This window comes from Chlamydotis macqueenii, chromosome Z (genome assembly GCF_036417535.1).
Source record: "Chlamydotis macqueenii isolate bChlMac1 chromosome Z, bChlMac1.mat, whole genome shotgun sequence".
NCBI classification, from domain to species: Eukaryota; Metazoa; Chordata; class Aves; order Otidiformes; family Otididae; genus Chlamydotis; species Chlamydotis macqueenii.
The window spans coordinates 81,764,449-81,791,591 of record NC_141593.1 but is presented as its reverse complement, the minus strand read 5'-3'; the positions used below and the strand labels follow the sequence as shown (position 1 = coordinate 81,791,591).

At 40.1% G+C, this 27,143-nt stretch overlaps 2 protein-coding genes across 11 annotated transcripts; both read right to left on the bottom strand.

The window, feature by feature from the left end:
• Window positions 1-1,421: 1,421 nt before the first annotated feature.
• Window positions 1,422-4,074, bottom strand: RFESD (Rieske Fe-S domain containing). 3 transcript variants are annotated; one of them, XM_086769935.1, is made up of 5 exons: window positions 3,843-3,993; window positions 3,357-3,486; window positions 2,821-3,001; window positions 2,696-2,730; window positions 1,422-2,466 (listed from the first exon to the last, which is right to left on the bottom strand). In XM_086769935.1, the coding sequence occupies exons 2-5, from the start codon at window positions 3,399-3,401 to the stop codon at window positions 2,173-2,175; spliced, it is 555 nt and encodes a 184-aa protein (XP_086626061.1). In that variant the 5' UTR covers window positions 3,402-3,486; window positions 3,843-3,993; the 3' UTR covers window positions 1,422-2,172. The 3 variants fall into 3 exon arrangements, with proteins under 3 accessions (XP_086626061.1, XP_010126912.2, XP_086626062.1); XM_010128610.2 differs by lacking the exon at window positions 3,357-3,486 and having other exon boundaries at window positions 3,843-4,074; XM_086769936.1 differs by lacking the exon at window positions 3,843-3,993 and having other exon boundaries at window positions 3,254-3,358.
• ARSK (arylsulfatase family member K) lies at window positions 3,949-27,135 on the bottom strand. 8 transcript variants are annotated; one of them, XR_015261399.1, is made up of 12 exons: window positions 26,881-27,135; window positions 26,101-26,244; window positions 24,053-24,182; window positions 22,813-22,972; window positions 17,471-17,753; window positions 13,996-14,167; window positions 12,586-12,810; window positions 10,023-10,250; window positions 9,675-9,941; window positions 8,937-9,087; window positions 4,403-4,544; window positions 3,949-4,085 (listed from the first exon to the last, which is right to left on the bottom strand). XR_015261399.1 is itself a non-coding variant. In XM_086769933.1 (10 exons), exons 1-10 carry the CDS (start codon window positions 27,022-27,024, stop codon window positions 9,074-9,076), a joined length of 1,767 nt encoding a protein of 588 aa, XP_086626059.1. In that variant the 5' UTR covers window positions 27,025-27,135; the 3' UTR covers window positions 8,043-9,073. The 8 variants fall into 8 exon arrangements, 2 of the variants coding, with proteins under 2 accessions (XP_086626059.1, XP_010124540.2); XR_015261398.1 differs by having other exon boundaries at window positions 3,989-4,117; XR_015261397.1 differs by lacking the exon at window positions 3,949-4,085 and adding an exon at window positions 4,162-4,271.
• Between the last annotated feature and the right edge of the window lie 8 nt (window positions 27,136-27,143).

The window sequence follows — 27,143 nt, the reverse complement described above, 5'->3', positions numbered from 1 at the left end:
ACTCTGGGACATCAGATGGCTACAGTATTTTCAAATCTGGTGCATATTCTAGCACTTCAAAGCTCAGAAAAATAGAAAGGAATAGTGCATATATTTTTTTAAAGGTAGCACCTTATAACATGCTGTAGGTTTTGTTATTTTTTGTCAAAAAAAAAAAAAAAGAAAGAAAGAAAAAAAAATCTAACAGACAGCCAGCTCTCTCCTCTTTGTTTACAGCAGCCACCGGGGTTAATTCTTTGTTCCTGCAGTGATAATCAACAAGAAAAGCAAGGGGAAAGCAAACTGCCTGGCAAACTTTAGATATTAAATTAATGCAATCTCCCTGAGGATAAGAACATCTTTAAAGTAAAAGCAAAACCAGCTTGCAGATATGCTTGAGGAGGACTGAAGAAAACGGACTTATCTAAGCCTGGACATGCAGTTCCACTGATTTCCTGTGTTTAACAGCAAACAAATGATTAAAGACTTTGCTGGATTTTGGCCAGAAAGTTCAATTCTGGAAAAGCCTGAGCACTCTTCCACTAATATGAATGTGTTCATGAAGCTTTCAAGTAAAACTTCTGATGACTAACTGAATGTCATACAGGCAATAGCGTATTACTGATAATTGGTACCTTCTTAAACCGAAATGCATCTTTACTTGTTTAAATAGTTTATTTCTATTAGTGCAGTACTTAAAAAAAAAAAAGCAGTAAGTGTACTATCTAAGCAATCCCAAGAGTGAATACAGGTATATCTGAGGACCTTAAAACAGCTTTATTTTATGTGACCCACGTCTTTCAACAGGACGAGACATCAATGCTTAAGTATTGTTGTGGGTGCCAGTAGTTGGGCAAGGAGGGAGACTCCCCCCTATCAACTGCAAAAACAACGTAAGGAGGCATGATGAGAGGTGGATATCTACGTTTAAATGTGGTGAAATAAACTGATTGTGTGCTTTGCTTTTTTCACTTTGATCAATCGGGCACAGATGTTTTCCTCGGGGACTCCCCTACTCCTGGCTACTTTCAAATACACTGATGTGAGCAGCAGTGTTGACACAGACATACTTACCCTCCACACAGGTTAAAAGCAAGACAACCCACTGCTCAGGCCAGAGAAACCTACAGACCAGGCAACTCCAAACTGAGCCCGATTACGACTGAACTTTGCAAACAGCAACAAACCACCCAAAAATGCACCCCGAGGAGCTGCAGCCATGCAACTGATGCTAAGCGTTCATGTGGTGTCTCTGCACCCCGCACCCTGAGGGCTGGGCAGCAGAAGCCACCATGCCCCGGAGCCCAGCCCGCCCCTCACCCAGCACAGCTCGGAGGGAGACTTTCTTGGAGGGGTTGTGCGGGCAGGTCTGATGTTATACCAACAAACACGTCGAGAGAAACGGAACTTTGGGCTCTAAACAGAAAGCACACTTCTTCAAATGAATGTGTAATAATGTATTTAATATAAGTAAAACCAACAAGAGCCATTACATTATGTATCAGGTTTTTATATCCAGCAGCTTCTTCCTTATCTAGCAGAGTCAGGAAGAAGCAGCTATACGTGAGACATGCTTGTCACATCATGAGATGAACTACCAAAAGGAGTGCAAGGAGGAGAAGGTAAATACATACTTCCACAGAATCTCGGTAGTAATACAGAAAGAGGCATTAAAAAGCTCACTAAAATATGCTTAAGTTCGGTACTTCTCTTTGTGAAAATCTGGCTCTTAATAAAGATCCAGAAATTACTTGCATATCTAAAAAGTTAATTTATACCGAAGGCATTAGAAGTATAAACTGTTAAATAGATAAAGATAACCTTTATAACTGACTAATGATCTTGAACTATGTAATGCGTTTTATAAGCTGTAATATACTACATCCTCTCCTAAAAATTAAAATAATTCTTGCAAATAGGATCTCTAAAATATCAAGTATTATGAAGCACTCTGCTGTAAGTAAGTATCTTTGACATTGAAGTGTAAAAAAAAATCATTGGCACAAGACCAGTCAAATTTCTGATAAGGCAGAACTTCTTATCTTATTCCATTCTATGTGTTTCAACACTTTAACACAACATTAACATTAGAATTTAATCTGGAGACAATCTTCATGGCCATGGTACGTTTTTATTTCTCAACAAAGATCCTGCACTGGGGCATTCACCAGGATTCTGCTTTCTGACCATGACTTACTCTGCTGGTTTTGAGTTGCTTTGTTTTTCCATAGCTAATTCACCATTATTTTTGTACTTGTCAGCAAAGTAATCAGAGTCAAAGCTGACAGACAGATCTGGAGGACTCACATAAACATTTCCATTGTCTATTGTGACTTCATGAACCCTTTGTTTGACTCCTTTTGATTGCCACTGCGGTGTTGGTGTTGGCTCCAAGGGGTTTATTGCTTCATATAATCCTTCTCCTGTTTCCAAAGTAATTCTAAACTTATGCCAAGGACAAATGATACATGCTTGATCATTGATGTCCTGCAAAGAAGAAGAAGAAAAAATAGCAAGTCAAGAGCTTCAGATTCTTCTCCTGGAACAATCTCTACGACAAAAGACATGTCTGGTGATTTGGCTGTATGGTGGTATGCTATTTTACATATATATCCATTTATTTTGATGTGATGTTCAGATAAAGGTATTTGAAAAAATGTGTTAGAGATGTCACACGACTCTATGCCCGTACATAATTTTTGTTTTGCTTACGTACCTCTATTTCTCCAAGACGTAAAGGGCCTCCTTCATCTGAAACATGGTAGATCAAAGTATTAATTTATGCAGCAGATTTTATGCTTAACTATTGAAATATTCAGATCATCTGAGCAAATATCTTACGGTAGCAGCGAGAGTCCAAAGCATGAAATTTGCCTTCATGGTAGAAAACAACAACTTCTCTGCCATTGACTTTGGCTGTTGCTCTTCCAAACCTCTTTATGTCATCCTCTTTGCCAATTAATATAAGACCATCTGGCACCATTTCAGCTGTTTCTGTGCTTGAGCTGTCCAAATCTGCATCCTTAAAACACCAAAAATTCAAAAAGCCACATATAAAGCAGTTCATGCTTGGATTTCTATGCACAGGAGGGATGTCTCAGTCCCAGAGAAAACCTCCACCCACTTAACATGTGAAGTGAAAGGAGCAGAAGTGTTAGTAACAGACTATCAACGTGCACACGAAGCAAAGCACGGGAGTTTCGTGATAATGTTTCGCCAACGTCTTTGCTAACAGAAGCAGGATGAGGAAAACCAGCTGTTGCAAACCTGATACCTGAGGCTGAGGCAAGATAAACTCTAAATCACTATTCATTTACTCCACACTTTAATCACCATATCCCCTGGAAAGCTAGATCCAAAAAATACAGGGATGGTACCTGTAAGACACAATATTTATCTCTGTAATGGGGAAACAATAGCATTTACATGTAACTCCAACAGTCTTTAAGTAATATTACGGGTAGAAATGCAAACTGATGGAATTCGATGAAAACCTGAAAATATCACCTGCAAAAGGAAAAAAAAAGTTTATTGAGAAGCTGTATTCAACCAGGCCTTTTTTTGCAGATGTGCCCACCTTTCCTGTCCTGCGCTTGTGTATTTCAAATGTCTAACAGCCTCTCCCTCTCCAGCAGAGGACATACATATTTTTATCAGAAAACCTGCCTTCCTATTAAATTTGATTACAACTAGCTACCGTGTTCCAGTTCCCTCCAAATTCCCAGTACAACTGTATTACCCTCGCTTCCTCTGAAAAATCGGGCGAAAAAAGGTTTTTGTAGGCACTGCAACCAAAGGGGAACCGCGGGCAAGGGGGGATCTTGATGCAGGGGGGTGCAGAGCTGCAAAGAGCTGTACTGTACCTCATGTCCACACCAGATCACAACCGAGATGAGGAAGCAGATGAAGAAGTGGAGGCTGAGAAGGATGAGGTCCAGCATCATCTCTCTTCACCGTGCTTGTGGCAGCTGTCCTGCTGTCTTCACGTACGTAACCGCGTGTGTGCCCTGCTTTATGTGCACATGGGAGGCTGCAGGGCCGGCCCCTATAGCACCAGGGGCAGGACCTATGGAGGCTCAGCGCAGCAGGAGCCAGCTCTGCCAGGGCTGATAAGGACCAAGGACACACTGGGGCTGGCCTGATAACGGCAGAAGAGAGGTCCACATTCCTCCTGCTGCCTTCCTCCCCATGAGCCCACACCACCACTGCCTCCTCCAAGCAGGGCACGCCGAGCCGAAACCTGCCTCAGAGCCATGTTACGTGTTTATTCGGGATCAGCGACTGTGTGTTCCCTATAAACCATTACACCGGAAAGACTGGTATAAAAAACAGTGTGGCGTTTTCAGGGCCAGTTGCTATCTGATTTGCACACAATCGACCACTCTCTGCTTTCCAGTTTACAGGAACTTCCACCCAGTCTTACCTAGAAAGTGAAACGTCACTGCCAGACTCACAGGACCATCCAGTAAGGTATTCACACTTATTTGCCTCAGAAAATAAGAAATACAAATGGATAGAAGCTGATGGAAGTTGGCCACTTCCTCATCCATGAAGTGGACATGCACCTGCCAAGTATGAACAGAAAATGAGAGAATTCAACCTAGAGCACATTAAAAGAGCAATTTGTCAGCCTGCCCTCTCACTGCCCCGTGGGAAGTGCACTGTCCATCACAGTCTAAGGTGAAATAATAAGCAGTTTTCCTCGCTCTTATTTTTTCCAGACTGATGACCGTGTTAAAACCGCCTGCTCAAAGAAGGCACAGAGCACGACGGCCCACATAACGTCTCTGAGTCCCGCAACGGAATCCTGAGCTACCAGAGCAGCACCGACCAATGGAAGCAAAAATATACAAACCAAAAAGAGAAAAGGTTATTTCCTGCCCCTCCCCCACAAGTGGATCTGTGACTAGATTTTTCTTAATGTTTTCTTAAAAGTTTGGCTGCTTTGATGTTTTCTGAGTCACTGTGCTGGATGGAGGCATCCCTGCAGCCAAGTGCCATCGGCTGGGAACAACAGCCAAAGGGGTTTGGGAGCTGCGGACAGATTTGTTATCCCGATAGAAATACAGCTGGATTTATGAGTCGTAGTCACACGACTTTGGGAAAAGGGAAAAACATCGCTGCCGCGCGGGGCGTGGGCTCGCCGTGTCCCGCAGACACGGGTGTCGGGGTGGGGGCAGCCGTGAGGGGCTGCCCCGGGGTCCCAGCCGCTCCGGTGCGGGGAGCAGAACGGGCGGAACCCCAGCTCCTCCCGCTCCTCGGCCGCTGGCCCCGGCCGCCCTCCGCGGGACGCGGGGGAAGATGCCCGCGGGTGCCGGGCGGTGCGGGGGGAGCGGACCGCCGGGGTGCGCGGGGGACGGGTCCCGGCGGCCCGGGCGGGCGCGAGGGAGGAGGATCCCGTCCCCGCCGGCCGCAAACTGGTTGGTTTTTTTTTTGGTTTTTTTTTTGGTTTTTTTTTTTCCCCAGTGTTTTCACGTCAAACATGCTTACGGAGGAGGGCAAAATCAGCACGGCGGCTGTGCTATGCAAACTGCCCAAACGTTGTTCCCGTTCTGAGCCCGACTTGTCATCTTTGTGAGTATTTTGGTTATACTTTACAGATTTCATGATAACTCATTCAGAAATAAAATCGGTCAATCCAATAAACTACTTTTTTTTTTCCCCCTTGTCGTTGCTGTTGATGTTTAAAGCCACTAGAAAAGCACGGATGTGACCATGTAATTTCAGCCGGGCTGGTGTCATCCTTCCATTAGTTTACTCATGAGCTGTACAGACTCAGCATGGGGCTGTAACAGGCAGGCTGTAACAGAGTGTACTTGTGCAAAAGTCTTCTAAAACATTGTTATTCTAAAACATTTATTCCCGCCTAGCATGTTTTAAGGCAGAGCACCGAAGGAATGCTGCGCTGAGACCGTATCCTTCTCATTTAGCTCCAGCTTTATTAGTAAAGTTTCCATTACACCCACCTCACTAGCTGAGTATTTTTTGTTTTGTTGATACTAGAAATTAAACCAAATCTACATTTTTTCTGATACAAGAGCTCTATTTCTGTAGGACTGGGCACGAATGATGTGTTTATAGCTGGTGTATCAATACCCTCAATATGTTGACGACAGCTCATGCGTATGAAAACGAGGGACAAACCAGAGCAGGTAACAGCGAGAGGGAGCTATGCTGGATGCTCTCATCGGATCCGGGAGGGCCCTCCTGATACCCGATGGAGCAGGAGGCACGCCTGTGTCCCTGCGCCTGGTTGCCACAGCAGATTCCCAGTTCAACTGACACCCTCGAGGAATAGCCCAAGATGCTGAACACCGAAATACATTCACACTGTGATTGTGTGAAGCCCTTTCTCTTCCAAGGACCCCAGCTCTCATTTCTGTGCAGGTACTGGCAGTGGCCACCTGTGCAGGTTTCCACAGCTGTGCAGCATTTTTTAACGGCAATGTCTGTTTTCAGGGGAAGCTGCCAAGTGGTGCTTTTCAGCTCTGACAGTCTGCAGCGGTGTCCGTGCAGTCAGGGTCTCACAAATGCCGCTCACGTGGGGAATGGGGAAGGTCAGTTTGGAACAAGGCTTCTCCTTGTGCAGGCTTTGGCTGACTCGTCAGCACGGCTTTTCCCAGCTTATTCTGGGTGACAAATCAGCACTGGTTCAGCGACACAAGACTTGAGGCTCGTTACATCCATGCTCTCTATCTGCCTCTTACCAACCTATCCAACTACCTTAACGCCTCACTCTCTTCTATGGATATCACGCCTTGTACCAAAACTGTTTCTCCTTGGTGCTCGTGTTGTACTGGGCTTCCTTGTAAACGGACCAGATTTTGTCAGACAGCTGTACCATCTCAATCTCAACAAGCTGACAAAGTGTTATTAGAAAGGTGGGTAATGCCGAGACTGTGCTGTGTAAATGGGACTGAACTTTGTTCAGTGAGAAATAAATAGTGGTGAAGCCTAAATCCCCACCCAGCAGGCAGAAAGGGGGTGTAAAGAGCATCACGGGGCATTGGGTCTGGCTCCCTGATTTACTGCAGGATCACACATACCTCAGCCATTCTTGACAATATTTTCAACTTATTTTTAATAAATTCCAGCGACAGAGTTTAGATAGCTTCTCTTGACAGGCTGTTTTAATGTTTAACCACTTCCAGTTCTCTTTTTTTTTTTTTTTTTCCCTACAAACAGCTCATGAGAACAGCCCTCCCCAAAAAACAGAGACAGTTCTTTTTCCATTCTCAGTGGCAGCGTTTGCTGTTCTTTTACATGAGCCTGCTTCATAGTTCAGGACTTGTCAAGGTTTCTCTGATGGCTGAAACAAACCTAACCTGATTCACTAGTCCTTTATGTACATTATTTTTGTGTGAATGTACTCATCTGTTTACATCCTTCTTAAAAACCGAAGCTACAAAGCAAAGACAATACCCTGAGGATTGACTGGTGTCAGGAATGAAGTAATTGCCTCTTGTGTCTTACATACATCGTCCCTTTAAATGATCCTTGAAAGGCACTGTTTCCTTCATCACCGCACCATGCTGTTGATTCATACTTCTGGTCCTTTAAAATCAATGTTTTCTTTTTAAATAGGCATTTTAAGAAGACCAGATTAAAAAAAAAGAAGTACTAGACTAGACATACTGAGTTAGGATGTGACCACAATCTGCTACTGGTCGGCTCACACGCCATGGTCACCTTGTGAGGCCACATCCCTACCTCCCAACACTGTAGCTCAGCTTTGCCAGCTGCCACATTCCTGGGGTTTCCTGCATTACCTGGAAACCTGCACCCGTGCACTGGGCTTCTCAGGACAGTCTGCGATACAAGAAGTTGTTGCAAGGAATTACGGTAAGAAGGATGGTTTTCCAATTTGTTTTTCCATTTCAGAGTATCACAAACCACAGTTTTGTAAGCCTAACACTTAGGAAGACTCACATCTTAAAAGCTTGTGTCTTTGAAGAAAGTAGTCTCCATAGAACTGACAAAATACACTTCTCCCTGGTAATTTCTTTAAACATTCAGTCATCAAAAAAACCACGAACCACAAAACCACACACACAAAACACATCCAGTTCACCACAGTTTTATTTTACTATATTCTGTAAAATGTACTGTGTTCTGTCCAGACCTCCGGAAAGTAATCAATCTATTTATTCTTTTCCCTCCTGAACAAGCCTTCATACTGATAAATTTATTTTTCCTGCTTATGTAGATGGTTTACATAATGCTGCTAAGATTTTTTTTTGGTTTAGGTAATTTCATCACTATCTAAACTTGTTTTAGCAAGATTTATAATGGATATGTGCTACAGCGTTTTAAGGGTTTTTTTAAACTATTTGTTCCTTGCCTACAAAAAAAAATTAAAAAAAAGGGGGAAAATGCTACCATAGTAGCATAATGTTAGCCTTAATGTTCTATGAACACAAAAATATAAAAGAGCTAAAACATCCATAAATATGTACCTAATTGTAGTGTGTTAAGTGGTTTACAAAATGCAGGTGGAGTGTTTAGCCACCAGAAAATACATGTATTTTTCACGTTTATTTTTACTAGCTTACTGCTACTGCTGAGTATTTCATGACAGATCTAGGTATAAAGTATACTGTCATCCTGAATTGTTACTGCAGCAGCAACAACTATGTTCAAGAATAAGCAAATGTAAGAGCTGCTACAATTACATTTTTCCTTCAGCAGAAGAGTTACTAGCTAAATCTTACCTTCTTCCAAAACTGCTTCGTTTTCTTATCAAATTTTCTGTACAATAGTATTTTTATGTTAAGTTTTCCTGCAAGTTTCAATTGCATCTCCTTTGTGTACCCTTCAGGTTCCAGTTCTCCACTCGCTGAAGCACATTAAAACACTGCCCTGCAGAATCTAACTGCGTAACGGAGATATACTTAAGCAGTTTTCACCTTACGCTGTGCAAATCGCACTATCACTTTTGAGGGAACTGCTCTGCTCACAGTTTTGGTCACAAGGGTTTATTTTGTTTTTTATCTAATTTCCAGCAGCGACCAGATTCCTCTTCACTTGCACACATGCTCAATTAGTAACCTGTGCACATTATTGAGTGATAAGTACCAAATCCAAAAGCAAGAGATTAGAAGACAGATCCTGAAAAGACAGAGTCAATCGTACAAAAAGGGAATGCTGACATAGTAACTACTTGCATAAATTGCATCTACGTTCACACCAATACCAGTTGTTAACTTTTTGATTATATTTTAACTGCTATAGCTTCTCTAAGGTGGATGAATGTGTATTCATTGTGGACTTAAAGTCCACCCTGATGGAAAGGTGGCTCCTGCACATTTCACTACAGTACACTAAATTTTATAATCCTTGCTTTAGTCAGTCCTTAGAAATGGACATTCCCGTTGAGTTCTAATGCTTAATACTCTGCATTTTTGCAACCAGCTAAATATTCCATATATACAATTAGTACTTATGTACTATCCTTCCTATGTATACTTCAGTGTTAAAGAATTACAACATGTAAAAATCCAGATTTGCTGTGCTGGCTAGTTATATAAAATGCCTTTGGCTTTCTAACACAAAGTAGTAACTGTTTGGGCATCTTTGCTTTCAATAGCTTATATAAGACAGTAATTCTAATCCTTGATATACAGCATAAAATTACAAATGCAGAATGTTATCATATCCTCTGTCACCTTAAGTCTATGTTGTTTTTACTTACTTACTTTGACTAAGCCACTTGTCAATTGCATTCTCGTATTTTTTTGGTTCCTTCAGCCAGTCTTGATGCCACCTAAGGTTGGCAATAACATTTGAATAATTCTGACCCAAACTTTGTTTCCAACTGATAAACTGTCTTTTGTTATACTCCTGAACAGAAGAAGAAACCTTCGGGTAATTTACTACAGAGCGGAGCATTTTGTCCAAAGAATGTACAATTTCTGGGAATTTTTCGGCAATGTTTGTTAGCTCATCTGGATCAGCAGAAAGGTCTGGAACAAAGAAAGAGTCAGTTAAAAGCCAATTTGCATTTAAGTAAATTAATCAGTCAGGACATAAAAGTTGTAACATACCAAACAGTTGTGGAAGTACTGAATGGCCATCTGAATATGTGATATATTTCCATTTGCCAGTTCGCAGCATGTACGTGGAAGAATTCACATTGCATCCGTGGAACTCACTCAAAGCCCATGAGGGCCGAGGTCCTCTGGGTGACACTTCATTTTCATCAGCCTTTCCATGTAGCAGCGGTAAAAGAGAATAACCACTGAGGTTCTGTGGCACAGGAATTCTTGCTATATCTAAGCAAAGACACATAAAGTCAAAATGCTGCTGCAGTTACCATGATTAAAAAAGCCTAGTGTAATGCTACAGGTGTCTTACCATAAATTCTATTTCAGTAATAAAACACGCATTCCTAATTATTCTCCTTGTACAACACAGGAACTCCAAAACACACAAATAATAATTTAAAAAAAAAAAAAATTAAGGAACCTTCCAGGGTCAGCTGCCCACCATCTCAATCAAAAGCAGTATCAGCTATATCTAAGTCAGTCTTTAACAGATGTCTGTAAAATGTGACTGCAATAGTCTGCAGTGATGAGATGCTGCTGCTTTATTTTTTTTAATCATGGTTTTACACCCTTCCCTTCTGCTCTGACCATGTCACGTAGGAGAAAGACATTGTCACAGCATGAAAGGACGCTACAAGCTCCATATTCAACACAGCCTAACCATTCATTTCTTTGATATTAACAGCGCTAAGCTCCTATCTAGCATTCGTCACCAGTGAATTACACTTTACAGAAGTGTCATTACGGTTAGCACTTATAACTGATGGAGAAACTGAGGAACAGAGCCACTTGTTTCTCTGGTCAGGCTAGAGATAAAGATGGTATCAAAGGTGGTATCGAAACAGCACACACATGGAAACCACTGGATGACTCTATAACCAACTAGATGGGCCCTGAAGATGCTGTAACTTGAATGAACTCCTTGGTACCAACTTAGATCACAAGTGTCTCTAGGTCCCGAAGATCAGGTCAATATTAAGAGGCTGCAAAGATCTCTCATTCTGAAGACATTCTGAAAAAACATAGTTGAGAATCCCAAGGATGTTACCTAACTTTGGCGTGTCCTAAAACCAGGGTATGACAGCACCACTATTTTTAATCATCCTACTGAACATAGCAGATAGTCATTCAAAATTCAACACTATTTTACAGAGCACTGTGGCAGTATTTTGTCTCCTGTTCTATGCTAAGCAGTGATACTCAGCGCATATAGACTCCCCATAGGTGACTTTTTCCTTCATCAGCATGTATCTTCCTTTTTCTCTTCTGTTTCTACAGCGTATACACCTGTCATTACTCTGTAGTTCTTCTTCTAGTAAATAAAAAGGACGGCATTTGACTAAGCACTAGGAAGACCTGTAACATGTACACCCAGTAGCTTCCAGTCTGTGGCTAAGAACTTGAACAAACACATAGTACATCTGAACAAATGAAAAAGGGGTATGAGTCTTCCTCTTCTGTCACCCTAAACCAGAAACTGTATTAATTGCAGTAACTGCAATCTCCACGTGCAAAGAATGCCCCAGGCTGGCACCTTCAGTAGCTCCTGCTTTTACAACAGGGATCCGAAGGTACTTCCATCAAGACCAACACAGCCAGTGCTGCCCGAAGAAAAGGTTATGCTACATTCTGTTAAAAAATGGAAGAGCTGCTGCACTCCTGGCTGAATTATCCATACCACAGAGATTCTACTGGAATCAAAACATCTCTACCACACTAACTGTATAGTGCACCTAATCTCAAAGTCAGTAAAGGAGGAAGTATTGAGCAAAGCATTTGGATGGTGCTTTAAGAGAGGTTATTGCCCTGAGACAATGCAAAGCAGAGGGATTACATTTATCACAAAAAAAGACTTGACATCTACTTCCTCACTAGTCAGTGATAGCATGCAGCCTGAAGAGATAATAGATGACAGAGATGGTTCTTCATATTTTCACATTGATCTTGACATATGTGCCTTTTATGACATTCATATTATAGGGAAGAGGAACTGCCAGAACAGAAGGAAAGGACTTACAAACACAAAGTTCTGCGAAGAAAAAAAAAAAAAAAAAAAGGGAAAAAGAACAAGAACAAAAGGATGTTAAACCACTGACTAACTATGTTATTTAAAGAAAAGGCACAAAAAAGAAAAAAAAAAAAAAGAAAAAAAGATATTTTAAACTCTTTACATGTGATACCACAACGTATACAAGAACTGTAACTAATACTGATTACTTTGTAAGTATAAAAGATTTTATATCAGAATTTGGAAGAGAAAGCTACTCAGATTATATTCTATTTTCAACTGGTTCAAAAGTTTTGAGAAGAGAGAGAGGTAGATAAATGTCTTTTGTTCTGTTTCTAGAAAACCAACTTAAAAGAATGTAGAAAAGGATTTATTTAATTTTTACATCCATTTTTTGCATTTTATATTAAGTCTGTATGTATGCTCCACAGATAAATTGTTAGCTCCTGATGTGTTACTGCACTGCCTCACAATGTGGAGATGTAATTCCACAACACATGCATAATAATAATAGTAACTAGGAAAAAAATTTTCATTTGAAATCACTTAACTCACCGAGCATAGTAGGATATATATCCACAAGAGATACCACACTCGGTACTTGCTGCTGTTCTTTTACACTCGGCCCCATAACTAAAAGAGGAACGTGGGAACTTCCTTCATACATGCTCATTTTATAGAACTGACGGTGTTCCATAGCAAGTTCTCCATGATCTGCAGTGAATATGACGATTGTTTTTTTAAGAAGGCCAGTATCTCTCAGAGCTGAAATAACCTCACCTGCAAAAGAAAAATATACTGAAAAGGATATCTTCAAAACATTCCTCCCAACTTATGCACCTGCAAAGCAGCATGCAAACCCCGAGGAATCCTAGACGGAGGACTGGAAACTCCTCTCTCTGCCACAGAAGGCAGAGCCCAAGGCTTTCAGCCCAGAATAACGTACAGTCATCAGCGAGTTGCAGGGGTCTGGCTCCCAATGAAGGGAGGGTGCTGAACAACAACCATAAAAATTTCAAAAGGCAAGGATGCACCACAGGACAAGCTGCATTTTTGCTCTTGTCACTTTTGTTTAATTTCTACCTTAACAGACTAGTTAAAAACTTAAAATATGTTACCAAATTAAACTCCAGTGCAGCTACTTTGCAATACCTTTATTCCCCAAAGCTGTCAGGCTTCCATTGATTTTTTTTTTTTTTTTAAATAAAAGTGGAATACCTCTGTGTCTTTTAAATTACTTTATCATTCTAACATTGCTGAAAATATTAGCTTACTTATTAATGAATTTCATATTAGAATGCAAGGAAATTCTCGTTATTTCATGGTCACTTTTCAAATTAAGAAATAAAATCCTGTAAATGAAGACAAATTTGCATTATAATTTTTATGTATGTAGACCTTACTGCAAACTAGGAAGAATTCTGAATGCCTAATTATTTTTTTTTTTCCTTCTTTACTTTCACTAACATGCTGCTAAGGGACCCTTCAAAGGTAACCTTACTGTTTAGTCTATGCATAATAGCTGCCACCCAGTCTACGCATGTGAAATCAATCTCCAAGGAACTTGCTTATGCCTTAAGATTAATCTTTCCTTCCAGCTTTGCTTTGCTGGTCTGTCCCTTTCACAATTGTTTCCAGTATTTCAGTTAGCACTTAGTCAAAGAGAATTTAGTTCCCGTGTACATAGGTCAAGGGACGTTTTGCTGCACCTACTGGGCTTTTACAGAGTCTGTGACTGGTGGTTGTGATTCCTTTTCAGAGTGCCCTGAATTCACCTTGCAACAGCCTTAAAAGCTATCCAGTCAGTTATACAGACTGATTAAGCAACATCCATGTGACTTACTCCCAGACCTGAACTGCGGTTTGTTATTTCGGGTTTTTATCCCTGCAGAAGATCAGCCCTACCAGCATTTTCTTAAAAAAATGTGAATAAGAAAACTCACTGTATAGTGAAACATTACCTACCCAGCATGGCATCAGTCTCTGCACACATAGCATAATAAAATGCTCTAATATTTCTCACTTCTTGCTTTGTAAACTCCCCTGTGCAATTCTTGGTGTAAGATGAGTAATAGTCTACTGGATGCATCTCTGAAAGAGAAGACCACTTGGGAATTTTAATAGCTTCATAAGTTACCTAAAGATAAGAAGAAACTAACATTACTTTAGCAACTGAATTAAACAATATTTTTAAAAAACAGACTTAATTAACAGATTAACTTTTTAGCATAAATCCACAGTTCTCAATTTGTGGTCCAGGAAACACCAGTGGCTTATCTGTTAGGTGGTGCTGCTACCTTCTCCACACTTCCCCTCCGCTTCCACATGCATCAAGTCATTTTAAAAGACAGCTATCAAAATCGGCTAGGAACTAAGGCTAGGAGACAGAAATACATGATTTACCAGCTGACATCCTTTTTTTTTTTTTTTTAAGAGAGATACTGCACAACAATCTTTTAGAACTGTACTCTAGAGTAAGTACAGAAGTACTGGCATAGTGTCTCACTAACTACAGGATAACTATAAACCATATGTATCAAAGATCAGGTGTTATGTGAGCTTACAGGACAACATGGAAATTTACTTAGTCTGGGAAGGTCTCCAGACAGTGGATGACAAATCTTGACATCTTGATAAAAAGAATTCATTACATTACTCCAATTTTCTAGTATTTTTCTATTTGTTTCCGCAGATGTCAATTAATTTAGTTAAAAAGAAGTGTAAAAAGAAGTTTTAAACTAAAAAGTAGGAGCAAATCAATTACAAATAATTCTGGATCTGTATATTCAAACTGGCATGCTCACAGATACTGTGTGCTGCAGTACTAGCTTTAGACCCTCAAAGTTTGACACATACATTTAGCCTGGGCAGTCATACTTAAAAGCATTCCCTTAAGTGCTGCATTTAACAGAGTTAATCACTTCTGCATTGTAGACTTAAAGCACAAATTACCACAAAGCAGAGCAGATGTAATCTCACTGTGGAAAACGGAAGTTTATTAAATAAAACCATACGCGTCGCCCTCATTTACCTCTGAAAATCTCTAACAGAGCTGAGGCCTAGACTATGGCGCAGCAACTCCAGTGACTGTGCAGCACGTTCCCAGAGCTGCAGCCACAGTTTTGCTCCTGGGCTGACCCCAGACACGGGAAGCACTGGTTCCTGATAAAATAACTGAGACACTGTCCAAGGGGCTCCATGCAGCACAAAAGCAATCAGACCAAATGTCATCCTCTTTTATTGGTGTAAAAATTTAAGTATCAATCCTTGATGAACCCAACTTGGTTTTGCACCAAGGTGTGCAATGGATAACTAAGAGCTGCCTGGGGAGCTACTAGAGTAGTGTCGGTCTCTCAAGCACACAGTGGCTTCAACCATCAGTGCTGTTATGGCCAGGTGCTCCAATACCCACAAAGCTCCACCTCCCCTGAACAGCCAATATTCTCTCTTGAGTTATCTAGCAGATGTATTAAGTCATCTAAACAGCTGGTAAGACAGCAAGAGTTAGAGTGCCCATAACATAGGGATAAAACTTGGCTTTGTAATAGTCAAACAGACATACCAAAACCTAAATTTCCTTAGGCCCTACAGAAAATAGGCTGCAAGAAATAATCATGGAAGAGAAAATAATAGCAGACAACTGTTTCAGTCATCTTCCTATCCCTAGAGGTCCTTGACTACATAAAGTCACATTTTAGACTCCTGAAATGGTATTTACTAGTTGCTTAAGGTATAACAGGAGCAAAAAGCGTCCCTCTCCATCCATGATTTGTCCGAAGACTGAACTCTTTTCTACAGGACTACAACTTAGTTTTAAGGATTCACAAAGTCATAATCCCTTTGTCTGTCGGTCTCAATTCACAGCTAGAAAAGAAGCCAAATGCCCTGAAAAAAGTGCCAGCTTGTGCAAAATACAGGGGACCACTTGTTCAGCAACACAGGGTTTCATAAAAATACCGTGTTCATACTCTGTTTTAGCTCCCCAGTAAACACATAATTTAATTCAAGTTCTTCATCTATGCACTCAAACTTCTTCATGAGATTGATCTGTCATTTTCAAAGAATTCGAATCAGCCGATGGCCATCAGATGGTAATATGTGCTTCACATAACTCGGTATGTTTAAATTGTGGTGGATAGGACCTCAGCAAACTATGGAGTTTAAATACTCTAACTGGATTGAGGATGACACAAATTTGTCAGAGATGTTGTAACTCTGTCTGCAATGTGAAAAAGGCACCTCTCCCTACCAAGACATGTCTAACCTAGCAATTAGCACCTAGACAGTTTTCCTTAATATCCAAGCTAGATTTTGCTTTTTGCAAATGAAGGTTTTTATCCCCACGCTCATCCTCTCCCCACAAACTTCTCACCATTCCTAGAAGAAAAGAACCCACAGCTCTCAAATACAACAAAGAAAGTAACATCTCTCAACCTTCATTTGTATATCCTTTTTTTTCTAAGTCTTTGTATTTTTGTTGCACCTAGATAAACAGATTTTGCAGTCCCCCAGTAGAAAAGGCCAAATTAGTCATATAAATAGTATATCTTTTTTTCCTGAAGTAAGCATAAAGTCTTTTCAAACCTATTTCTCAGTTCTTCAGCTGCAGTGAATCTTAATGCCTTTATGATGTTGTGACCCATTTGTATTTTTATGACAGATAATGGCAGCTGGAGACCACACAAGAGAGAGAAAAAATATTTGCCTATTTGACATGGAGTGCTGTTAGTACATATAGAAATAATGGGACATTTTCTGTACCCTGAAAACATTGAAAAGCTACAGTAGCACAGAAAGAAGTTAACAGGAAAGAGACTTCTGCTGTTTCTCACTACTTCATGTTCTAGGTTCATATTGTAGGAAAAGTCAATCTCTCACTAGAAAACTCAGATAGAATGATTACATATAGCACTATTTATAACAAGCACAATACACAATGTTACAAAGAATAAACGTTAGACCAGTACTGGACAAAAAAAATACAGCTAAGTATAGCAATGATTTCAGTTTCCATTTAATATGTTCCTAGCCACTGAACTTCAAATTTCTTTATTGATTTAGTGACTACTGCTAACAAACCCTTTCCTACAACTATTTCCTTAGCCTTAAATCAGAATCATAGAATCATAGAATGGTTAGGGTTGGAAGGGACCTTCAAAGGTCATCTAGTCCAACCCCCCTGCAAGGAGCAGGGACATCCCTGACTAGGTCAGGTTGCTCAGAGCCTCATCCAGCCTGGCCTTGAACGTTTCCAAGATGGAGCCTCCACCACCTTTCTGGGCAACCTGTTCCAGTGTTCTAACATCTCATCCAAGTACTTTCTTACTGTGTACTGAAATACCAAAACTGTGTCTCACTTGAAAAATCACGAGGAATAAAATACTATTCATAATAAGTACAGTAATAAATAAATTTATATTTACATTTCCTCTTCATGTACCTTTTCAAGCCAATAGGGAGATGTTAAAAATGTAGATGACCCAAAATTTTCTCCTGCGTAGGGTGATGGATATGGGTGTGGTAAATTCAGTCCCAAGTAAAGAACAAACGGCTGAGTGAGGTTAATGGCTTCTTCCTTTATCCAATTTACTGCTCGATCAGTGTTCCGCCAGTCTGCTTCCATCACTCTCACATGCTTCCTATCTCCAGTAAGATTTACCATGGGTCTCCCTTCTTGCCGGAGCAGGAAGTCAACATCTCTAGTCCACGCTTCCACACGGTTACTGAAAATAAATACACGATACATGTTCAGTGGCAAATGTTTTCTTCACTTTTCCTCCAAGCCAAAAGAGTTAAGAACTCCTGACAACCTATATTTGCAGTTGCAATCTATTTGTAATTTCTACATGAAAGAAAACTGTTATTCAATTGATTAACAGTTATACTGCATCTATTTTATATTCAAAGCTTTAGTAATTTTTTTTCTGCCTCTGAATCTTCTTTCTCATTTATTGTATCAGGTCAGAATGGTTCTTCTCACATCTACAAAATAACATTCAGAAATAGCATCTCCACATTGACCTTGTTCCCCATTCTGGCATGGATTCACACACTACTTATCCGGTGAAGTGGGCCTTAGCTTTTCATTATTTGAAAAAGTCCTGTGGGAAATAACTTGCTTGAGAGGCTGCCTTTAGAAGCAACATTCTGGTTTTGGATTGTACTATTATGACATTTTTAAACATTATCACTTAGGACAAAAATCTGTAAGAGTGATTTATCTTGCACAATTGCTTTTGACATAGTGGATAAATCCTATCAAGAAAAGGAAACCACAGAGGAGAATGACATACAGAGAAAGCAAGAAGGGAAAAAAAAAAAAGACAACTCTTTTTTGGAACACATTTTCCAATATAATGACAAGTGTCACCTCTCTAAAACACTGAGAAATAAGAGCTGCACATGTCCTTGTTTCTTCACGGGAGAGAATTAGAACTGCCATAAACAATGGTCAGGAGGAAACATCCCATTTAAAGACCTTGACTAATCTTTATTTTGTTCATTGTAATTTCAGTATCACCAAAGACATGATAAAAGAAAATACGAAACTGTCCAACAGTTAATCACATACTTTCTTCAAAGCACTGCGTTATTACTGTTTGAAGAACATCTAATCAGTTTTGTCCCCACAGGAATTTTACCAGTACACTTTTAACCTCCAGAAAAACTACTCAGAAGTATCTGTAAAAACTATACAGAAATTGTTATAACTCCTTGTTTAAGGTCACACTTTCAAGGCAAACAAGCTTAAATAAATTACTTAGAACAAATACAGGTAGCTAGATGGACTACAGAGAAATTATGTTTCATAAACATTAAACTGAAACTATAGTAAAGGAGTGGTAGGGGGATGTGCGTGTCAAATTGCATCTAATGTCATAATGCTGATGTATACATAAAAAAAATTATTATGTAGGTCATAGGTCACTCTGACTATCCAACCAGGCTGAGGTTAGGATCAGATTAAGAACAAAAACAAAGCCTCAGAAACTCAAAAAACCCCCAAATAAACAAACAAAAAAAACCCCCTCAGACCCTTTCCACATCCTGGAGCAACACAGGAGATGTTTTGACACACCCAAGAGGAAAACTGATCCTCAAGCAGAAGAGGAGAAAAAGATATGCCAAAACAAGAATCTTCAAAAGGCCAGGTGAAGAAGTGAAAAAGGGGGCAATACTCAAATCAATCCTTGAATTTTAAAGGGAAGAGCAAGTACTTGATAGATAATTACTTAACAGCTTCAGAAATTAATTCCCATTTTCAACACTTTCAATAGGAATGAAGGGGGATCATATCTCCTTGGCTAGGAGACAGTATCTCCAGCGATAACCACCACACAATGTGTCCTGGTTTTGTCAGGGATGGACTTCATTTTCCTTTCAGTAGCGGCATTGTGGATTTGGGATGTGAAGAACATTGACAAACACACTGATGTTAAGAGTTGTTGCTAAAAAGCCCAAGGACACTGTCAGGCTTTCCAGGCCTGGCTGACGTACAGGCGCAGGAAGCTGGAAAGGATACGGCCAGAACAGCTCACCCAAACTGGCCAGAGTACTCCAAGCCATAAAGCTCACGCTCGGTACACCAGTGGGGGTTGGCGGGATGGGGGCACCTTGCCCTCTTCCTCTCTCTCTCCTTTGCTTGCTGCTCAGTGTCGTTTCTGTGATGGCTGCTCGGGACGGGCTGTGTCAGTCACTGGGACATCGGCTGGTGAGAAATCGTGTGTTGTTCATCTTGTGTATCTTGATATCCTTATATTGTTATTATTGTAATTTCCCTTTGCTGTTCTAAATCGTTTTCATCTCAGCCCACGAGTTTCCTGTTCTTCCCAATTCTCTCCCCCATCCCACTGGGGAGGGGGAGGGTGAGTGTGCAACTGCATGGTGACAGGGCTAAACCACAACACAATGGAAAAAAGCTGGTAAATAAAGGATGAGAATACAACAATGCAACACTGAAGATAATGAGCTACCATCATTATTAATCTAAGTGAAGATAATTACATGATAGTCAGTTAACTATATCTGTTTTAAATTTTAAGCGAAGACGGCCACTAACATTCAAAAGAACACACAAAGTCTTTTTGACAGGACACAGAGGCTTCATATATTCCACAGTTCAGAGACAGAGGATCCAGCTCTTTCCATCTTAGTGTGTACTTCTTAGTATGCACTTCCTACAAGCTCTCTTCCTCAAATCTCATTAGTTCACAGCTATGAATAATTATCTTTTGAGTAAGTCACATCGTATTTTTAAGATACGTAAACTTCTGTATTTACAGAGATTGTTTGTGATAGCCATGCACTTTTTGCCATGGTTAGGACAAAGGAGAATCAATGTATGTAATGCAAACGTTGTGCCAGAAAAAAGTTAACAATTATTTTTTTATTAGGTAGATACAGGATCAGGAAGCAGTGGTGTTTTTGTTGTTTAAAGAAACAACATATGTGCTTAAGAAAAGTTGCTGAAGAGGTAATACTGCCCACTGTGTCCTGGCAAATCTGTTTCTCTGAAATAAGCTGATCTCCACTGAATCTACTTATCTTGCACTAGCTGAACTATTCCATATCTCTTCACTAGTATTTTTAGCAAGAAATTAAAACAGTAGGACATTTTTATTATCTCCGCAATGAACAGGAACCTTCGTTATAACTCTTCTACGCTATTTATAGATAACTTAGTTGACTACTTAAGGTTTTTAAATGTCTACACAGACACCACGCTAGGAATGAGATGTACATTTTTTATCTGACTTTGGAATTGTATTTTCAATTTTTTAAATCAAAAACTGTATGAACTGCCATTTTCAAATTCTTCTTGTGTAGGCATTGAAAGACCGGCTAACCATGTGATTATTTTCATTTATCCTCAATCCTATCACACTTACTCAAATAACAATAAGGGCTTAATCCTGTTAAGTACAGATCTCAAACTCTCACTGAAGGGAAAGTTAGAAAAAAATGTCGCAAAAATTTGCACCAGGTGAAAAGGCCTAGGACAAAAGATAATTAAAAACTGTGATACCATAGACCTTGTGATATTTTTCTGTTATCTTTGAAGTGCCTAAGAATTTGGCTTCATGGGACCAACAGCTATGCAAACACGATGTGATTATATTGGTTATGGTTATATTGTAATTTCTGTTGGTGGGGCTTGAACCCTGTCACTAAAGTAGATTAATCTATACATGGCAGAATAAGAAAAATCAGGGTACATGATTGTAACTCCACTGATACTGGTGCTGCTACAGTTTTGCAAAACCCTGAATTGTCTTTATATATTTCTCATCTGTGGAGACTTGTAACAAAAATATTTAGAATGGTATCAACAGAACCATTCAAATGTGAGCGCACCAGACAAAACAAGTGGGACAGCAAGGTTAAAGCAATGGCATGCACTGATAGCCAAGGACATTAAGGACATCAGCAAAACAGGTCAGTACTGAAGAAGGGGTTGCCAGTGATAAGATCACTGAACAGATGATTTTTTGGTAGTATCCTGATTAACAGGGCAGCCACAAGGTCATTGTGCACTCTGTGTGCCATTCCTCTTTCTGTTATTCCAACAGAAAACCAGAATACAATAAGATAGCCACAATAAGTTAACAAAAAGGCTATTTGACTAATGTTCCTGAAGACTGAAGTAAGCAAGATTTCAAGGCAAAATATCACACCACAGCAGCTTTTCACTCCTAAAAATTGTAAAATACCTATGCAAAATGCTGTTTCATCATTTCCAATCAACAGAAAAATAGGAAAGACATTATCAGATGACATCCCTTGCCCTATCACATGCAATCCTGTTCAGACTACTGAACACAAATCTTTGCATTTTGGAGTATGTTTGTGGGCATGAAATTGTGAGTTAGCAGAGTTAACAAACTTAGAAAGTTAAGCAACACAAAAATTATGTTCCTCTTCTATATAGTCTCATGTTAAGGTTTTCTCTGTATTAATTCCTACACAACAAAATTTGAGAACTAAGGACTGTCTGTTTGTTCAGCTTTGCACTCCCCATGTGAAGGCCTTTGTACTGAAGCCAGAATTCACCTATGGTCTTCAGCTCAGGCAAATGCATGCAAGACTTCTGGAATCCAGACAGTTACATACAAGTAACCTTTTTTTCAGTGCCACCTTAGTGTTCCAGTTATCACATGAACAAACAGGAACTTCTGGAATTACTTAGAACTGCTTTTCTTTAAACCTGGAGTGACTTCGGATTAGAGATAAACAGATTTCAATGTTAGAAAACATTTTTTCTATCTCACTGAAGGGCAGGGTGAGTGCATACTATACACTATTTAGACAACACAGAAGCACAAGTCAGTGAAAACATACAGCCTTCAAAAAAAAAAAACAAAACAAAACAACCTCATGCTTTGTGAGGCTAGATTTAATATTCAAGTATTACAAAACACGTGTCTTTGTTCTCCTTTTCCTACATCGCTAGTATAATCAAACCAGAAGTCTCAAGGCAAGGCAAAAACGGTTTATGAATTTCACTGAAGGATAAACACCAATGATCAAAAATAATCCTCATGTATGTTGGGCAAAACCATAGTCTTGAAGTTCACCTTCCAGCTGCAGTTAAAAGCTAAAGTGCATCTGCATGGGATATGCTTGCTTCTGTATAAAGCTGCTTGACAGACCCCTGATAGGTTCCTAACAGAATTTCTTTCAAATTAAAGCTACTACCATTTTAATCAGAGGCAGAAACCAATTGCCAGACCATTACACAATTTATTCACTCCTGTTCATTTCATAGCGGGAGAATCTGATTACCTTACTGAATGATGTCCAGAAGTATAGTCCAATTTCCCATACTTCTGTGTGTGGTAGCCATGCTTCTCCATGAGATCCATCCATGTTACATAGTTTGGATCTAGACCTTTGAAGTTATTCCAAGATTCTGTTAAATGAATGAAAAGACCACTCCACATAGCTAAGGGGAAAAAAAAAAAGAAAGAAAGAAAAGATATGTTTTTTGATGAGTAAGTGGTACTTCCTATCTAAATTTAAGTTGAATATAGTTGAGAAGGGATAAGTCTTCTCATTATTTCAGAGGCAAAAAGTCCACATTGTGATCCAATAGCGCAGGGAATACAAAGTATTACCATTCCAAATCTTATTTTCATAATCAATATGAATAACAACATTTACTGAAATAATCCCCAGAACCACAGAAGAAGGTGTCATTTTTCCAGGTGCTATGCAAACGCTAAATCAAGGTTTTCTGCAGATCAGGAAATATTCCTATTGACTGCAGAAAGAAAATGCCATGGTAGTACAGATCCTGATGAAACAGTCCTGTATTTACACGTGTTCCAGAGCATTATCTCCCCTCATTTCAGTTAGATTTCAACAATAATTTAAAGATAAGTATGTTTTTGGATGAAATCACTTATTTTTGTAAACACTATAGGCCCTCAGTTTTATCCTTTTAGATAATCTACTGCACTACCAGCTGCAGCAACAAAGTAATATTGAAGTATTCAATTACAGCTAATGAAGGATACATTATGTATTTAACAGTGTTTGAAATAACTGTCATCAGAAGGCAGAAGTACTAATAGCCACCAATTTATTCAGCTGTAATCATTTAGTACTTTTTCCTGAGAAGAGGAAAGAGATTCATTAACTTTGTACAGGGAAGGGAGAGTAGTTCTGAATGTAGCTTCAGCACTGCAACATACAAACTGACAAGATCTCTACAAATCCTGAAGACCTTTAAAAAATACTGAAGCTTCAGTGAAGTTTGCAAAAATATTTGGGAGCTCACACACAACTCAAAAAAGGAGAACAGAAGAAAAAAAAAGAAAGAAGCATGAGAAACAGAAAAGAGGAATAGATCAAACACGAGAACACTGTATAAATTCAGATACAAACTAAAAAAAAAAAAAAAAGGGTCTTATTGCAAAACAAAACAAATACCCTAATTGTCAATCCTTTGAAACTTCCCAGCAATGCCACACATTTAAATTGACACATGCAAGTATTTATCTGATGTTTTGCTCGTTCCTACCTGCACGGGAAGGACAACAAATTGGAGAATTGGTATAGGCATTGAGAAAAACAGTGCCATATCTTTTCATAAAATTTATGAACGGCAAATCCACAGTCTGATTTCCTGGATAAAATGTCAAGCGTCCATCCTGCAATCAAACAGAGAAAAACTATTTAAACAGCATTATCCCAAACTATTGGCTGCATTCATTCATAGATTTGTTTTCTTTAATTTGCATTACTCAAATGTTGACAATTCTACTCAGCTATGGAAAACAAAGTGTTGAGAAGCTTTAATCAGATGAATATAAAATGGATTACTTATGAAAAAGTGTAATGTAAAAGATAAACGGATTTCTTCATAGTAAGATTACTTCCTTTCTATCACTATACATACCCTAAGCGCCAATTCTTGTGGGAGTAGGGGCCTACCAAAATGCATCCAACAGGGACAGGTATGGCAAAAGATGAAAAGGAGTCACTCTGAATCCTGATGCAGATGTATGCACTGGTACATATCTCCCTGAAACCAGAAATCACCCTTCTCCTCTTTTTGAAGGTTTACCCATGTCACATCTCTGTGAACTTACTTTAAACTATGGACTGGAGAAGCGATCAACAAGCTGAAGGAAGGCTATTCTCCAGCTGAAATGCCATTTGCTATGGTTCCCTTTTCATACATTATTGATCCTTCATTTCACCTATTTCTTTAGCTAGAGTTTTTAACCAGCAACTTTAAAAAGACACAGAATTTTGAACTGGTACTTTTACTGTACGAAATTACAATGCTGTGAACCAAGTTGCATGTGCAGTGCCCAGTTTCAGGTCACTGTCTTCTCCTGTCATTGCATGTCATTCCTTGGTTCAGTAAGACGTCTCAACTCAGCCCCAGCCTTACTGGTCAGCTCTTTGGTGAAGAGATTGTTGACACTGAATCTGCACAGTTTTAACAGATTTCCCAATCACAGGCACTTCTCAGACGTAGGCATCAGAGTAACCCTCCTCTAGACCTATGACAGCAGCACAAACTCCTTAAAGCATGGGTAGCTCAGAAGCTGTGCTTTGCACAGCATTTAGTTTGCAAGAGCGTGTAAGCAGGCAGACAAGAAGGCCAGGAGAGCGCATCAAACTCCAGCTACAAACTCATCACCTACTGGCTCATTTGTCCAAAGACAACGTACACATTACCACATTGCTCTCTGCATAACAAATGCCAGCATGCAAATTCTTACCTCTAATCCATAAATAGCTAACAGACCATCCTACCAAGTTACTTTAAATTATTAAGTGAGAATAGTTCCTACATGAGAAACCACAGCAGACTGGTACGTGATTGCTTGTAACCACACAGTAACACGCAGCACACCAGCATCAGAAATTGCATTCCACATCATACACTTAGCAAGCCTCATTGGGCACAAGGGGTTCTTGGTGTCTGCTGAAGCTAACAGTCGTCATTACATGACGTTAAGTACAAGATTGCACTGTGGCTTTTACTGTTGGGTTTTTTTGTTAGGTGAGAAATCTTGAAAACAATTCAGCGAGGTATTAGCTCTTCAACAGAAAATATTCATCTGAATGACCGCTCTGCCTCTGCTGTATCATAACCAAAAATCAGCAGGTACGGCCAACAATTAATCATGGGAGTTGCTTTCTCTTATACTGAATAGGTAGGTTTATTCCACTAATAAAAACTCCACGACTGCTTCAGATGGAGACCTTTGATCATCAACTGCGAAATATAAAGAACATGTACAGTCTCAAGGGATGCAGGACCAAGGCCTTACCTTCTGTGAAGTTTCACCTTTAAATAATGGTACATTTGAAATAGGTACAAACACTTCTCAGGCATGAGTCACAGTGAAAACTTCAAAGGATAACAGAAAATGCTATAAGCTTAGAACAAGACAGGTAGATGTATGCATTCTGAGAACTGCTAGCCTCTACCGGTTTTAATTAAGAAAACGCATTTTTTTGAAAGACTGTATTTGTTTTGAAAATAACTGTTTGAAACAAACATTGTATTTAACATAATATTATCCTGTGTGAAACATTAGGCAAACTCACATGGGAAGAACAATAGTTTCTTTCTGTCTTCAGCTTTTCAAGATCAGACAATGCAAGAATTCCTATCAATTTCATACTATGGTGTCTCTGCATATTAGCACATATGTTTCCAAATTCTCCGTTTAGTTTTACTAGCAGAATTTTCTGGGATAATTTGTGAGAGGATTAAAAAAAAAAAAAATCAACACCAAAAATAAGTGAGAGGACACCTGAAGAATTTACAGTCTGTGTTACTTTTGCCTGCATCACCCACAACTCCCCAGCGGTAGGCACTTAATGTCCAAGTGAGAATTTACAAAGAATACTGCACACAATCAGATTTTGCAAGGTTTCAGAAAGAATGCAGAAAACAGAATTAAGCACAGCATAATTGTGCTCCAGAGTAGGAAATAATTATTTTAAATTACTGATAAGATTATAGGTATTCTGTCATTGTTTAAAGTGTTCTGTTAATTGCTGCTCTACCCCACATCCCTGCTGACGTGCCCCCATCTGCCTCCATTTGCAGTGACAAGCTCCACCACTGCTGACCACTGCAGGAAACACCTACACAGAAGTTTCTGACTATTATAACGCACCTTTTGAAAACATGTAGCACACTGCTCGAGAGAAAGCCGAGTTTGGTTTAGGTAACAAGAGTTGCCTGGTGCCTCAGCGACACGGGAGGCCTGCCCTCCTCGTCCCAAGCAAGCCCTCCGCCCCGCGGAGGTGATGGAGAATAAACACCAGCCCTATTTTCGCAGGCCGATGCGGCCCCGCGACCCGGCCCCGGACACTCACCAAGGAGTCGCAGACCACCAGCACCACGCTGGGCCGGGGCTGGTCCTCGGGAGCGGCGGGCCAGGGCCTCGGCATCGCCCAGGGAGCGGCGGCGAGCAGCAGCAGCGCCAGCCCGGCCCGCTCCAGCAGCCCACCGCCCCACATTGCCCCTCTGCCGGAGGGGAAGCGATCCTCCCGGCCGCAACAGACGACCGGGGGCCCCGGCGGCAGCAGAGCCGCCCGCTCCCCTCGGCACCGCGGACTACAGCTCCCACAAGCGCCCG